The following is a 15,451-nucleotide window of genomic DNA, read 5'->3' on the forward strand; positions in this document are numbered from 1 at the left end:
TGGCCTTTATTGTTTGCTACAGGAAGTGGAAGAGGCGGGGATGCGACAGCTCCGGCTCCTGGGGCGATTCCACAGATTGGATCATCGCCCTCGAAAAGTCCAATTAATCTACTCTCGAATAGGTTCTGCCACAATCTAATCAGCTTTTTGTTGCCACTAAGACTTTTATTATTCTGTGAATCGGTGGTTCTCAAACTTGACCAGACATTGGTATCACCTACAAGCCTTGTTGAAACAGGTTGCTGAGGCCATCCTCAGAGTTTCTGACTCAAAGGTGTGAGGTGGGTGTTGAGAAACCGTATTTATAGTAAATTATTTTTGCAATAAATTACAAATTACTGTAAAAAAAATAAATACCACGCAAGGCTGATGCTACCGGGACCACACTCAGAGAACCAACCGGTAGTATGAATGCTGTATTAAACCCCGTTCCTCCCACCACCCAGCACCCTGGGAACCTCAATAAGTGCCCAACGGCACCGAGCCCTGAAGTAACTACCCAACTGACCCCCACTCCGAGCCGGAACTAAGATAAAACGAACCTACATCCGGCGCCTGGCGCATACCAGTACGTCATTTCCTTCCTACGAAACCCCGCCCACTTTACTTCCCTAACGTGATTAAGGGCCGGCGGCCTAGAGGGAGGTGGGAATCACGTGAGTCGAGCGACGTCTTGCGAGGATTTTTAACCTCTCGCGAGACTTCACCCGCCTCCTCTATTCCTCCTTCCAGTGCCCGGCTTTAGTCCTCTCCCGCTCGCCGCTGAGCGAGATATTCTTTTCCAGACCAAGTCGCCTAGTTGTCGCCGCGGAGCTTTTGCTTGCTGCTGCCGCTGTCGCAACCACCACTGGGCTGCTTTGCCGCGACCCCGTCCCGCCGGCACGCCCCCAGCCCCACACAAGGTAACAAACGCGATGAGGGAGAGAGTAAGGCCTCGCCGGGCTTCGGCCTCCCCCTAGTTGAAGCGGAGGCCTGAGGCCGAGGAGCGGGCCGCGCTGGAGAGGCCCGGGCGCCGGCCGGAGTGTCAGGAGCGCCGGCCTCCTCTTCCACCCAGAGTTGAGCCCTGAGCGGCCTCGGACGGGGTTGGGCTAGCCGCGGGAACCCAGCGGGTGGGGTTGGCATTTTAAGGACGCTCCGGGCCCTTCCGAGCCTGTTTGCGGGTGGGGCTCCGGCTCCGGGGGCCTCCGCTGGGTTCGTGTTTTCGGTTTCCCTGGAAGCTGTTTGAATTTCGAGGTCTGAAATGGTCGAGCAAGTTGTGGCGGACTTTGAGGTGTTGAGTGACCGAGGGGGAGCAGCCTGGCTTGCTCTAACCCTTTGGAGTCCTTCCAGGCTGTGGTTGGACGGGGATTGTAAAACAGACGGGTCCTCGGAAAATCCGTATGTTTGCTAATAAAGCGAGAAAGAATTCTCTCTTATCTTACTTTCGGGAGAAGAATGAGCCAGATTTGGTGAAAGCCACGTTCCTTAGATTGCCTAAATAGGAGAGTATCAGTGCTGTTTCTTTCATTGCAGAAAATGCATCGTCAGTATTTAAGTGACTGGGTTTTTGCTCTGGATAAGAGTTTCTAAACGCATTCATACTAATTGAATAGCTCTTGTGGAGAGCTATTTGTGTAGTTAATCCAAAATCAGTTGGAATTGGTTTTGGAAGTATTTTTTAGTGCTTAAAAATCAGAAGCCTCAACACTTTCAACAGTTTAGTGCCCTTTTTTTTTTTTTTTGGTGACAATATAACAATCCTATTAATTGAGCCTAACACAGTGCCTTCCCTGTTACAGGACTTTAAAGAAAATTAGAAGTTCTTCTTTTTCTTCTTACCTCTTGCTTTCTGTTCCTATATGGAATTTGTCGGACATGTTTATAATCATCAGAATACTTGAAGTTTGTGTTTGGCTCACAGCTTTTTTCTGAATTGAAAGTAAAGGTAGTAGTGATAAATTACGCTGCAGCGAATTATAATAATGAGTTGGGAGCAAAATTGGTTAGGGTTGATTCAGGCAGACAGGGAAAATTATTTTTTATGGTTTGTTTTTTTTTGTTCCGTTTTCATGACCTTACTCTTTTTATTTTCTTCAGATGTCAGAGGATCTAGCAAAGCAACTGGCAAGCTACAAAGCTCAACTCCAGCAAGTTGAAGCTGCGCTGTCTGGAAATGGAGAAAACGAAGATTTGCTAAAATTAAAGAAAGATTTGCAAGTAAGTATGAGGGGACACTTACAGTTACATTGCTTGAAAAGAATATTTTTGTGTTTTACAAATGATCTATTGTTAAGAATCTGTGGGTATCCAGAACACCATTTGGAGGGAGTGTTTCACCCCTTGTGCGTACAAGTGTGTACGTACATAGGCATACATGGCTTCTAGGAGTAGGGTTGCTTCCTCAGTTTGTGTACATCAAAATGATTGAAGCATTGTTCTTTGTTAACGTCAACCTTGTATGCTCATATAATTTTAAAAAATAAGAGTTAACGTTAGAAGTCATTGTCAAACTTTCTAGAGAAAGAGGTACATACAATTTTACAAGGAATAGCACTTCTGTTTTTAAAGACCTGGAAAAGGAATTTTAGTTCAAAGGGTAACTAAAAGGAGGAAAATATAACCTGATTAAGATTCTTTTTAATGCCAAAAGATTCTTTGAAAATGAAATAGAGCACGCATGCCGGAGATCCTGTGTGTGTGTAACAGAGCTAGCTCTAGTGCCTTGTGTTGAAAACACATTATAAAAATACCTAAAGAGATGCTTGTTTTCTGCATAAATGTTATATAATGTTTGAACTTAAGGCTAGGTTTTACATCTAGTTTTTGACACTTGTTAGCAACTTAAAATTAAACCAAATCTATGTGAGAAGGAGATCTTAATTTGTTCTTTTTGTTGTGGAGGGGCAGTAAGTATGAAACCTGCTTTTTAAAACTTGCTCTGGGGTTTCGAGACAAACATAAAGCCATGATAGTAAATATCTGTTATTTCTCAGAACAATAGGTTGATTAATAAAAATACCATATATAATACTTGTAAACATGTATGAGTTTTCATCTTAACAAATTTGTGAACTTAAAATTCTGAACCTGAGTTTTTGGAAAGTTTTAAAAGATGATTAGATGATCTATGTTCACTGATTCAAAACAAAATTTGAATCATCTTCATCCTATCTAAGTAATCCTTTCCCTCCCTTTATATCATCCTCTTGCCCATTAAAATTATTAAATTTTAGGGATATTAGAACTGCAAACAAATGAAACTTACGTGAAATGGGGTCCAGATTCAGGATTCTGAAAGCGCTTACCTGGGCATAATTAAGATGAGTTAAATATTTTTGGGTTCAAATTCTGGATTTAGGATAGACTTTCATGAAGTTGCAATAGTATGTTATTTTTCTAAAAACACAGAAACCAGGGCCTCTCTTCAATACGTAGAAATCAGGCCAGTGGATTTCAAGGAGCCAGTCAATAAGAAAAAGATGTTTTGGGAGCAGTTTCTCCCACTCTCAGGCCAACTTTCTTCTTGCCTCAAGGAGAGAGCCTGGTATGCCCCCATCTCTCTGTCTCTCTCTATCTTTTTTTTTTTTAAATCCAACTTAAAAGCAGTGCTTTTTTCTTTGAAGAAAAAACGTCATGTGCTAGTGTTGTATATATTGCTTCCTGGGCAGTAGGAGGGAGGGGTATATGTGGAACTGGTGGAGGGGGGAGTTGGGAGTGAAGACTGAGAACGTTATTATGAGGTAATAATGTTACAGAGTAAATTGTCAGAGCCTGGGCAGAATTGTCTTATTAGGACATGATCCATAGTGGAAATACTATTGGGAGACAGACCATTGTAGTAGGCATTGTAGTAACCAGATAAATGGCTTACTTAGGGTTCAGTTAATAATGACCTGGGGGCCATTTTTCTGTAAAATGTCCTGTTTTCTGTAACCATTTTGAAAAGCATTGTCCAATAGAAGTTTCTGTGGTGATGGAGATGTTCTGTATCTGCTGTGTAATATTATAGCCACTACCCACATGTGGCTGTCGAATATTTGGAATAAGACTAGGATGGCCGAAGAGCTGAATTTTTAATTTTATTTAAGTAGCCATATGTGGCTACCATATCAGATGGCACAGATTTAGAAGCATAAGTTCTAACACTTCAGTTAGAAATAATAGAGAATGTTTTTCCTGACCAGTCTTGACTTTGGATTCTTTTCCTCTTATTCTGTCATGGAAAAAAAAATCATTTTGGTTACTAGAAATAGGTCTGTTTTGAATTGAAAACTTCTCAAAGGTGGAAGGCATCATTTAGGATTACATAAAATTCTGGAAAGTTTTGTGCTGTCTGCTTCCATCTAGTAATTGTTATCTCCATTGACTACAGCTACAGCTTCTATTTTGTCATAGGTTTTTTGTTTTTGTTTTTGCGGTACGCGGGCCTCTCACTGTTGTGGCCTCTCCCGTTGCGGAGCACAGGCTCCGGACGCGCAGGCTCAGCGGCCATGGCTCACAGGCCCAGCCGCTCCGCGGCATGTGGGATCTTCCTGGACCAGGGCACGAACCTGCGTCCCCTGCATCGGCAGGCGGACTCTCAACCACTGCGCCACCAGGGAAGCCCAGGTTTTTTGTGTGTCTGTTTGTTTTTTTTTTAAATCCTTTTCCTTCTCTGCATTCTGGGATATACCTTGTGCCATTGATATTTAATCCTGCCTTTTCTATTTGCTGAAGAATCTGTTCAGACTGATGACTTGAGTTTGTGGCCTCCTTTATTTTCTTGTGTTCCTTTTATGGAATATCCTTAACTCTGGTTAAAAATTTGTTTGCCCTTTCATTTATGCAAAATGTTCTTTCTGCATTTTTTTCAGTGACCCTCATTTGCCAGTAAGGCTTCTATGTTTATTTCTTTATGTACTATCTTTCATATAAAGTTACTCAACAGGCAGCAGATTAATTTACTAAAGTCCTAATTGCCTTTCTTTTTTCACTTAAAAGAAGTGGGTTTAGTAAAATCCAGGCTAGCTAGTTGGCTAGCTCCCCAGGCAGTCTCTGATAATCACAAAAAATAGTCAGTTTATTAGGCTGTTTGCTGAATACACTGGTTCTAAAGGAGGCAGGGGTCAAGTCACTTGTCTCATATGTTACAGTGGCTCTGCATCCCCGAAACGCCTTCCTTCAGTAAGCAGAGTGCTTGAGTGCACCCCCTTTGACCTGCTGATATGTAGATCACAACATCTGATGCGTCCTGGGATTGCCGATTACTGTAACTGCTGCCCATCTGTCAATGAAGGAGCAGTTTCAGAACTCAGACTTGGGGGAGGAAAAGTAATTAATGGTATGTACCTTTAAGAACTCCCTCATACATAAAATAGTTTCTCTAATACTTTGGTCCATATACACATGTGAAGAAAAAAAAACCATTTAGAAGGGTCTTTATAGTTGTTGGGAGGGGTATGTAAAACACGGCAAAGTAAAAAGAGAACTAGAGATAAATGCTCCAGATTTTTTAAAGTGTCATTTCAGTGCAGGGCTCTGGAAATTATAACATGCACAGCTTTTCAGGACCCTTTTCTTTGGTGAAAATGTATTTCCTTATGAAAATATAGTGGGGAGATGTTTTATCCCAAGACACGTAGAGTTCTAAATCTTGAGACCTACAAACACAGACTTTATGTTTGTGCTTTAGTAGTTAAATGATCCCTAGTTAAATGGAATTATTTAATGATAGGGATTATATGGGCTCTTGAGTCAGGCTTATTGGATTACATTCTTGGCCCTAAAAGTGGTTAATTAAAAACAAGACTGGATGATTTACTCTCCTTCTTTGTGTAGTACATGATCTGTTTATTTGGAAGTTCTTTGCTTATTTGCAAAAGTTATTTGCAAAAGATTGTCTTATTAAAAAGTATTTGAATGGATATTTGGCACCTAATAAAACTTTCATTAAAGATGTTAATCTACTGAATTTTTAACTTAAATCTGAGTCTTCTAGTTTTTTCATTCATAAAATTTTTTAATTACTAAAACTGATCTTTCTCCAAGGGCTTTAATAATCCTTTTTTTTAAGGCTCAAATATAAGTTTTTAAGAAATAGCCAGGAAGATTTAAAATCTTTAGGAGAGAAGTAACATTAAACTTTCTTGTCTATTGAACCAGAGCTACTATTATAAAACCTCAGTGGGAACCAGAAGAAACTCAATACAGAGTGCAACTTTGCTAATTTTTCTCCCAGAACAAAATAATGTGATGTTTAAGATATTTTATTTGCAACAGCAGAGGAACAGGTATGCAAGTTCTTAAAATAAATCAGATAAGGTGATGCATAATATGAGTCTTCATCAGAGTAAAAATATAGCAGATTGGTAGCAGAATCTATCAATTTGTTCTATTTCTTAAGTTTTTTAACCAGCCCTACTAAACACCTTTAAAGTCAGTAAGTGTAAGCCTGAGTTAGAAAATATATTTGCCACACAGAAAGGTTTTGCCTACCTGTGTGTGTTACATTTATTTTATTTTTTTTCTTTTAAACGAAGCTGTGCTAATGTGCTTAACATTAAGGTATTGGGATATTTTAAATCTGACTTGGTAATTTGCTTACCCAAATGGGATAGGTTTTATAATAAATGAATAGAGACACTCCTGTTTTTAAAATATATCTACAGTACTTTGGTAGAAATATGTATGAGCAGGAACATTTTTATTACTAATAAGTCTGCTTCAAGTGTTTGGGGGTTTTTGAGGGGGAGCTCACCTGTTGGCAGGCAGTTAATACGACTGCCAAGCAGTGCCCTGTAAAAAGTGCAGTTGCGCGACGTACACCTGACAGTGATGTGAGAGAAAAGTGATCTTGAATCTAGGTCAGTGCCTTACAGTTGACTGTTTCTCATCTTTAGGGAGGTCTATTCAGCTAAAATAGGTGCTTAAAAATAATGTACAGTGTAAATTCAAGTCTACCCTATTTCTGTTAGTATTTGAGGTTAATTAAATTGAAAGGCAACTGCCTGGGTTTAAATCCCAGCACCAGTGTATAAAATACTGTATCTCAGTTTCTACATGGGGATAATCACAGTATCTACATCATAGTATTGTTATGAACTGCAAATAAATATGTGTAGAGTACTTAATGAGTGCTATGTGGTATGAGAGCTGTTATCAAAAACTGAAAGAACTTGCTTGTTGAAAGTAGTTGACAATGTGAATTATAAAAATAATGTTAATGGTTTTTGTTTTTTCTTTTTAGGAAGTTATAGAACTAACCAAAGACCTTCTGTCAACTCAACCTTCTGAAACGCTGGCAAGTTCAGACAATTTTGCTTCTACTCAGCCCACTCATTCATGGAAAGTAGGAGACAAGTGTATGGCAATCTGGAGTGAAGATGGACAGTAAGTGTAGAAAAAAACTGTAACTATAACATGAAATAGTAAAGTACAATGGTAAGGTGATTTTAATCAGCTTGAACTACCCTATTTTAATCTTTCTATAGTAGCCAGTATGACTTATAGAACGAATTTGATTCTTGGGTGGTTACCATTAATACAGTTTAATTTTTAGCTTTAGGTTAAGTTTTAGGGCAGAAGAATGGCTTGGATCCTAGAGGAAATAAACATGAAAGTAGAGGAAAATGAATGGATATTAAAAAAAAAATAGTCTAAATTCTTTTTTCCTTGAATTGAAAATTGAGTAATGGTTGGTTATCTTAGACTTTTGTGAAGCACATATACTGAAATTATTCCTATAAGAAGTATCTTTTCTCAAAAGAGATTGACTAAAGCACATATAGTAGACATGTAAGAGACTTCCTTGGCAATATTTTGGTTAGGACTTCCTTTTTAAAAAGCAGATGGCTAACTCCAGCCACTATTATCTTTGCCAAAGGGACATTTGATTATAGGAGTTTCATTTTAGACACATTGAATAGTTGAATCACTGCAGTATAAGTCTTGTAGGCTGAGTGCTAAACCTTTACTCACCTGCTTACAGCCATGATATCTTTACAGGTGTTATGAAGCGGAGATTGAGGAGATAGATGAAGAAAACGGCACTGCTGCAATCACTTTTGCTGGCTATGGCAATGCTGAAGTGACTCCACTGTTGAACCTCAAGCCTGTAGAAGAAGGAAGGAAGGCAAAGGAGGACAGTGGCAACAAACCCATGTCAAAGTAAGTGACTTTGACTTAAGCATTTTAAATGTAATCTTCCCCATTTGGGTACTTGAGATTTCTGCAGAATCTATACAGGCTAGACTAGAGTAAGAAACTTGTAATACTGTTTACCATTATTTTGAAGATTAGCAGTGTATGGTCAACATTGTCTTTATATGTATGCCTAGGTAAAGTGAAGACATTTTGGTTCCCACTTAGGCATTTAATGAATAATTATTAAGAGGATTCTATATATTGATACTTCTCACTAAACCAGGTTCTGGGTTCCATCACAGCAAAGAAGACCAAATTAGGCCTTGTCCTGAGTTTATAGTCTAAAGAACAAACACATAATTAAAGAAGAACTTTAATAATAAAGTGTAAAAGTAATGGAGGGAACATAATGGGTGCTTTTAGGGAACAAAGAAAAGGTACCTAAACTGCATTTTAGTCATCAGGGCAAATTTCTTTGAGGAAATGATGTGTAAACTGAGATTTGAAAAGAAGAGGTGTTAGCCAGTTAATGAACTAGAAGGTATGATCTTGGGCAAGCTGCTTAACTTCTATTTCCTCATCTGTGAAACAGGGACAATAGTATATGCGTTATGGGGTTGTAAGGATTAAATGACAGCATGAGTAAAACATGTAGCACAGTTCTTGACATGTAGTAAGATCTCACTCAGTAAATGTTTACATTTAAAGAAGAAAACCAGGGGCTTCCCTGGTGGCGCAGTGGTTGAGGGTCTGCCTGCCGATGCAGGGGACATGGGTTCGTGCCCCGGTTAGGGAAGATCCCACATGCTGCGGAGCGGGCTCGCTGAGCCTATGCTCTGCAATGGGAGAGGCCACAACAGTGAGAGGCCCACGTACTGCAAAAAAAAAAAAAAAAAACAAAAAAAAGAGAAGAAAACCAGGTGGGAACATAGAGGTAACAGAAAGAAATTCCTTTGGTAAAAACTTGGGGCTCGAGGGTGGGTGGTTTGACAAGAGAAGAGATTAGAGAGTCAGAGGCCAGATCATAAAAAGCTTGAAAGCCACGGATGCATTTCAAGTAGAGAGGATCTGATGTGTTCAGATTGGAGCTTTCGAATGATTACTGGCAGCAGAGAGAAGGCAGCTACTGCTGTCATCCAGGTGTAAGATGATCGTGGACCTGAGCCCAGGGAGTAGCAGTTAAGGATGGACCCGTGTATAGTTTGAGAGGTGTTTAAGAGATAGAATGAACAATTTTCAGTTCTGCATATTTGCCACAATTGGCTATCTTTTGGATTTGTTAGGAGTTTTCAAAACTTAAGTTGCTACATAAATATATTTGAATTTGGGAAAATTGTATCATCTATTAAAATAAATTTGGTTTAAGCATCCCAATAAGAAAGATTGTAGAATAACATGACATTTCTATTTCTAGTCTTTGATATTTATTTAAAAACCACACTTCATAGTAGTGATTTTATGATACAGAGGAGTCTAGATCATATAGCCTTGTTTTTAAAGACCTCTTTCTTCGTCCTTTTGGTGAGAAGTCAGTGTTAACAGACTGAGCAGAAATTGAGAGGGCTTTAGGCTCTGATTGGAAAACCCTAGTTGTTTTTGTTGTAAGAATTGTTAGCTATGATTTCCCTTTGTACTGCTGTGCTCTTCCAATCTACATGAAATAGTTTTATCTGCATTGAATCTCTTCATACAGTTTTTCCAAATGTGCAGCATATCACACTTGCTAACTGCCCATTTAACAATTGATACAGGTTTAGATAGCTTTTAATGTTGAAACTCCTCCTATTCCGAAAACACAACTGGCAAAAGCCATGTAAATGGCAAATTAAAAGTCATAGTTGCAATGTTTGATTAAATGGGTAATAGATTACTACACTTGCGTTCAAAAGCTTCCAAGGATACTGTATATTTCAAATAACATTTATTTCTTAGTAGTCCTGAGTGATCGGCATCAATGTTAGCTTTTATTTGTGGGGTGAAGAATGTGTAAGTTCATTAGGTTTTGGGGTTTTTTGGGGGGGGCAGTGGTTGCACTGCTAAATATCTCTAAGGAAGTCATCTTCTAAATTTTAAGAGTTGACATTTACCTGTTCTGTCCACACAGAAAAGAAATGATTGCCCAGCAGCGTGAATATAAAAAGAAGAAAGCTTTGAAAAAAGCACAGAGAATAAAAGAACTTGAACAAGAAAGAGAGGACCAGAAGGTGAAATGGCAGCAGTTCAACAACAGAGCCTATTCTAAAAACAAAAAAGGCCAGGTTAGTAAATCCTTTCATCATACTTTGTAAATTTGCAAAGTGCAACTGTCTTTAAAATAAAGCGAGCACAAAATAACTTTAAAATGAAAAAGGAGGTTCATAGATTTAACGAAATAGTAACTGGATCTTGAATTCAGAATCCTCTTTAATCTTTATTTTTGACTTACTGAAAAATATCTCCATTAGCCACTGTCTCTGCAGTGGAAGCACTATGAATGAGTTTATGCCAGGAATTACAAAAGATATAGGTTATTTCCTTTTATTTTATTTTAATTTTTTTTAAATTAATTTATTTAATTTATTTATTTTTGGATGTGTTGGTTCTTCATCGCTGCACACGGGCTTTCTCTAGTTGCAGTGAATGGGGGCAGGCTTCTCGCTGCAGTGAATGGGGGCAGGCTTCTCACTGCAGTGGCTTCTCTTGTTGCAGAGCACAGGCTCTAGGCGCGCGAGCTTCAGTAGTTGTGGCACGTGGGCTCAGTAGTTGTGGCTTGCAGGCTCTAGAGCGTGGGCTCAGTAGTTGTGGTGCATGGGCTTAGTTGCTTCGCGGCATGTAGGATCCTCCCGGACCAGGGCATGAACCTGTGTCCCCTGCATTGGCAGGCGGATTCCCAGCCACTGCCCCACCAGGGAAATCCCTGGCAGGGAAATTTCCGTTTATAAACTAAAATTTGAAAAATTATTTGTTATCTTACATACTGCTTAGAGTGTATTGAACCCTACCTGATTTGTTAACATGCCTTATGTTGGGTGTCACTAGTGGGTTTTATGAGGACTCAGGTTCCCTTGAGGTACTTTTCCTTATAGGTATATTTTGGAATTTTATTTTTTTCCAAAACTAATCAAGAATTGTTTGTTTCATTTCTCCTAGGTAAAGAGGAGTATTTTTGCTTCACCTGAGAGTGTAACTGGCAAAGTTGGAGTAGGAACTTGTGGAATTGCTGATAAACCTATGACACAGTATCAAGATACCTCTAAATACAATGTTAGGCATTTGATGCCTCAATAATCAGAAAAACTGTTGGATTTCATCTCTGCAGGGCTTTACATTTACCTTTTTATCCTTATATTTTTCTAAAGGTAAATTATTTGTTAGACAAGTAAGGAAGATACCATTGTCGTCATTGTTTGACTTCAGTAGAATGAAACTTGAAGAAATTGTATTTGATAACTGCTATTCATTTAAACTTTTTTCATTACTACTACCAGTTTCCTCAAAGTTTGTTGGGTAAAGCAACTTTTCTAGATAGATGCTGAGTAAATACAGCACTTAGATTAATTATTGATCTTCCTAGTATCAGGCCCCCACTTAATGGATGGCATATACGTTTTGTAAGGTTCTAACTGGGAAGTTTCAGATGCTTTGAACTTGCCACATATTCTGGCAATTCACTGGAACATCAAGGCAAAATACCAACCTGCTAAAGAGAACTTCTCTTCATTTTTTTTTTTGTCTTCAGCTTAAACCTAGCTGTTGCCCAGTTAACCTAAAGGTAGGTTAATTTGTAAATGGCAGAGTTTTTTTTGAGGTTTTTCTCAACTCGTTTCCTAAGCCTATTAGGCCATCTAAAATTGATCCAGCTCTGTATTCTTTTCATTGAATTTTAGTTTTATGTAAGAAACCATGTTTAGGACCAGCTACCTTTTCTAATGTTTTTTTTTGTTTTTTGTACGTTTGCTTTCCTCCTGTGTTGATTTTCACTTATGGTAGTGGTACCATTTTTTGGATGTGTAATGTTTATATGAGAAAACAAAAAGCTGATGTATAGCCCTGTATACAATGTAGATACTATTTTTGTAAAAAACCGAGGCTAAATTAATGAACAAGAGTACCGAATGTTTCATCGTTAAAAATTTACTGTATTTCTTGTGCATTAATCTGACCATAATTTCCCTGTATAATGTTCACGTAGCTGAGTTTGTAATTTTTGTTAACTAGATCAAGTTGTCAGCATTTGTTGGTAAGTGAGCATCACAATTATCCTGAGTTGAGTTTAAGCCAAATGTATGCGTAGAAAAGGGTCTTCCTATTAATGGAAGATGGTGATTTTTAAGATGTGTGTTAATTTCAGTTTTTGTATGTTTAACTTTTATTAAATAAAGTGTTTTTAAAATCTCCAGGGTGTGTTAACAGAAAGGTGAAGTTAGCTGCTAGCATTGATATAATGATTAAGCATACATCATTTCCACAGGAAAGAATATTGAGTGTGTAATAAATGTTTCGGTAAATCCTTATGTGCGCCTTATATTGGACATAAGAAATTGGAAAGGACAGACTAGTTTTATTTTAAGGGTTGTGCTTGCATAGGGGTGTTTGTAAATTTTTGGTAGAAGGGGAAAATAAAAATTTTTATTTCATTAAGAAAAAAAATTTTTTATTTCATGATTTTAATTTTTTTGGTAAATTGAAGCTTTTTAAAAAATCTTTTTGGCCACGCAGCACGGCATGTGGGATCTTAGTTCCTGGACCAGGGATCAAACCCGTCCCGCCTGCAGTGGAAGCTCAGAGTCTTAACCACTGGACCGCCAGGGAAGTCTGGTAAATTGAAACTTTCAGGAGGACAGTGATGAGAGAGAATTCCTCGTGTCTCCATCTCCCTCCCAACTCAGGAGATCACTGTTGTTTTGTTTTTTTGTTTCTCTCCCTGTAATTTACGGCCAAAGGGTAGAGCACATAGGACAGAATGAAAGGTGAAGTAGTTTTTCAATACAAGGCACAAATTACAGTAGAAAAGGAGCTACTTAGCCCGAAAAACTTTAAATATACTAATGTTCTTGTTACCAGTATAACAAACTTTAAATCAGTGGTATCCTTAAAGGATTGCAAGGGAACCCTAGTAATTAAAAAGCACTGGAAGGAAATTTGGTATAACTCTGTGGCCATACAAAGTGGTTTTTGGTGAGATTATCTTGGTATGTTTGCTGGAGTAATAGTTCACCTGGTGTTTGTGTAGGCAAGACTTGTGTTGAGACTCGTGCCTCCTTTGACTCTATGGGCCTTCCTTTCTGCACATTAATTTTCCTGGAGGGCTTTGCAGTAGGAGAGAGAAGGGGGAAAAAAAAAGTGACCGTGTTGTAGAAAACATTTTTTAACAAATAGGCATATAGCATGAAGTCAAGAGCCTGTGTGTCGAAGACCTAGATGTGGTCCTTTGTAAAGTCCTGTTGTCAGGATGATGATAGTGTCTCTGGACTAAACTTAAAAATTAGGAATCCTGGGGGGACCTGTCTCATAGTGGATGCTGAAGTTGAGAAAATCTTAATGAGGAGCATGATACCAATGGTATTTTACAAATGCAGGTGGTTAAGCTCTCAATATTCTAAAATCAAATATGATGCTTGGTCTATGAAGGTTTGTTATAAAATTTAATGTAGAGGTTACCCTCTTGTCAAGAAAGGAGACATGAAGCTCTGAAATGGACAGACTGAACCATACTTGATGGCCCCCACGTGGCTGTGGTTGCATTTGTCTTTTCTCAAAACTTGACATTTGACTTTGTTATTGGCTCTTTCAAGGAAAGTACAGTCCTAACACCCCCAAAACAATTTAAAATTTTAATATTAATCACAGATAACAGTGTTTTAATTAACATGTAGAAAAGTCATATTGGAAGAGCAAGGACTCTGGAGCCAGACTGCTGTGTTTGAATCCTGGCTCCCTCATTTATTATTTGTATGCATAATTCTCTGCCTCAGTTTTCTCAGCTGTAGAATTAAATTAATACGTTTCATTAGGTTGTAAGGATGAGTGAGTTAATATGTGTGAAGTGTTTAGTAGAGTACCTGGTATGTTGTAAGCACTATAGATAGAAGTGTTTGCTACTACTGTGCAGAGCTAATGATGACTATCTGATCTTTTTTCCTTAACTTGAATAACAATTCACATTATAATGGAAATAATACTATTGCTTATAAATGTGTTACTGAAATGTTACCAAATTACCAAAGTTCTAAGACATTAAGTAATCCTGGTAGAGGTTTAAATTTTTGTATTTAGGGTTTGTTTCTTAGTGGGAAGGGGGTTACACTCCTAATAAAATCACTTTTTTTTTTTTAATTTAATTTTTATTTTTGGCTGCGTTGGGTCTTGGTTGCTGCGTGGGGGCTACTCTTCGTTGTGGTGCACGGGCTTATTGCGGTGGCTTCTCTTGTTGTGGAGCATGGCCTCTAGGCGCGTGGGCTTCAGTAGTTGTGGCACATGGGCTCAGTAGTTGTGGCTCGCGGGCTCTAGAGCGCAGGCTCGGTAGTTGTGGTGCATGGGCTTAGCTGCTCCGCGGCACGTGGGATCTGCCCGGACCAGGGATCGAACCCGTGTCCCCTGCACTGGCAGGTGGATTCTCAACCACTGTGCCACCAGGGAAGCCCCACTCGTAATTCTTGATTAAGATTAATGAGGGATTCTTGGATCTGGGTCCTACCCCAGGCCTATCCAGGCCAAGGTATATCTTGTTTTTTTGACAGACACCACACAGGTGATTCTGATGTGCATCCCTGGCTGAGCACCATGTTTTAGGTTAAATGTGAAAACGGTTGGATTTTTGAAATGAAGGCAAAAATTTATAAGTGGCAATTTTCTGAGCCCAATTATGAAGACTTAGGCATCAAACCAAAGTGAAAATGCATCCATTTAACGTAACAACTCATTTTTTTAAATACTTGTTTTTTCACAACAAAGGATGTGCATGTGCATGCACGTGTGTTTCCATTACAATGCAGTTTTAATGCTCTGTATGCCTTTAAAATAGCAAGGGAAAACCATGAAGTGACAAAGGAAACTCAGTTTTGTAAGTTGTGTGGTGTCTGTAGATTGTGATTATATAAGGTGAAAAATACCACTTGCAAATTAAGCGAAGTATTAGAGTTTTGATTTGGCTTTTTGCCTCAACTGGGTATTAACTGAGATATAAAAGAAGGAAGAAAATGTATTAAACCCAACAAGGTTTTGTATTTGTTAAAATATTTAGAGAGTTCAATAAACATGTGCTGAATTGTATTAAGTATTTGTATTAAACTATGAAACAACCAGTTAGTATAAATGGTAATTTACAAGTTCAACAGTAAACGTAAACATTCTTTGTATCTAGGATTTTTGA

At 38.5% G+C, this 15,451-nt stretch overlaps 1 protein-coding gene across 2 annotated transcripts; it reads left to right on the forward strand.

Moving 5' to 3' along the window:
* Nucleotides 1-707: 707 nt before the first annotated feature.
* Nucleotides 708-15,351, forward strand: SMNDC1 (survival motor neuron domain containing 1). Of its 2 annotated transcripts, none has more exons than XM_030842429.2 (6): nt 708-902; nt 2,077-2,196; nt 7,205-7,347; nt 7,963-8,124; nt 10,205-10,358; nt 11,230-15,351. In XM_030842429.2, exons 2-6 carry the CDS (start codon nt 2,077-2,079, stop codon nt 11,365-11,367), a joined length of 717 nt encoding a protein of 238 aa, XP_030698289.1. In that variant the 5' UTR covers nt 708-902; the 3' UTR covers nt 11,368-15,351. The 2 variants fall into 2 exon arrangements, with proteins under 2 accessions (XP_030698289.1, XP_030698290.1); XM_030842430.2 differs by lacking the exon at nt 708-902 and adding an exon at nt 5,112-5,299.
* The last annotated feature ends 100 nt before the right edge of the window (nt 15,352-15,451 follow it).

Source organism: Globicephala melas, chromosome 16, assembly GCF_963455315.2.
Source record: "Globicephala melas chromosome 16, mGloMel1.2, whole genome shotgun sequence".
Lineage (NCBI taxonomy): Eukaryota > Metazoa > Chordata > Mammalia > Artiodactyla > Delphinidae > Globicephala > Globicephala melas.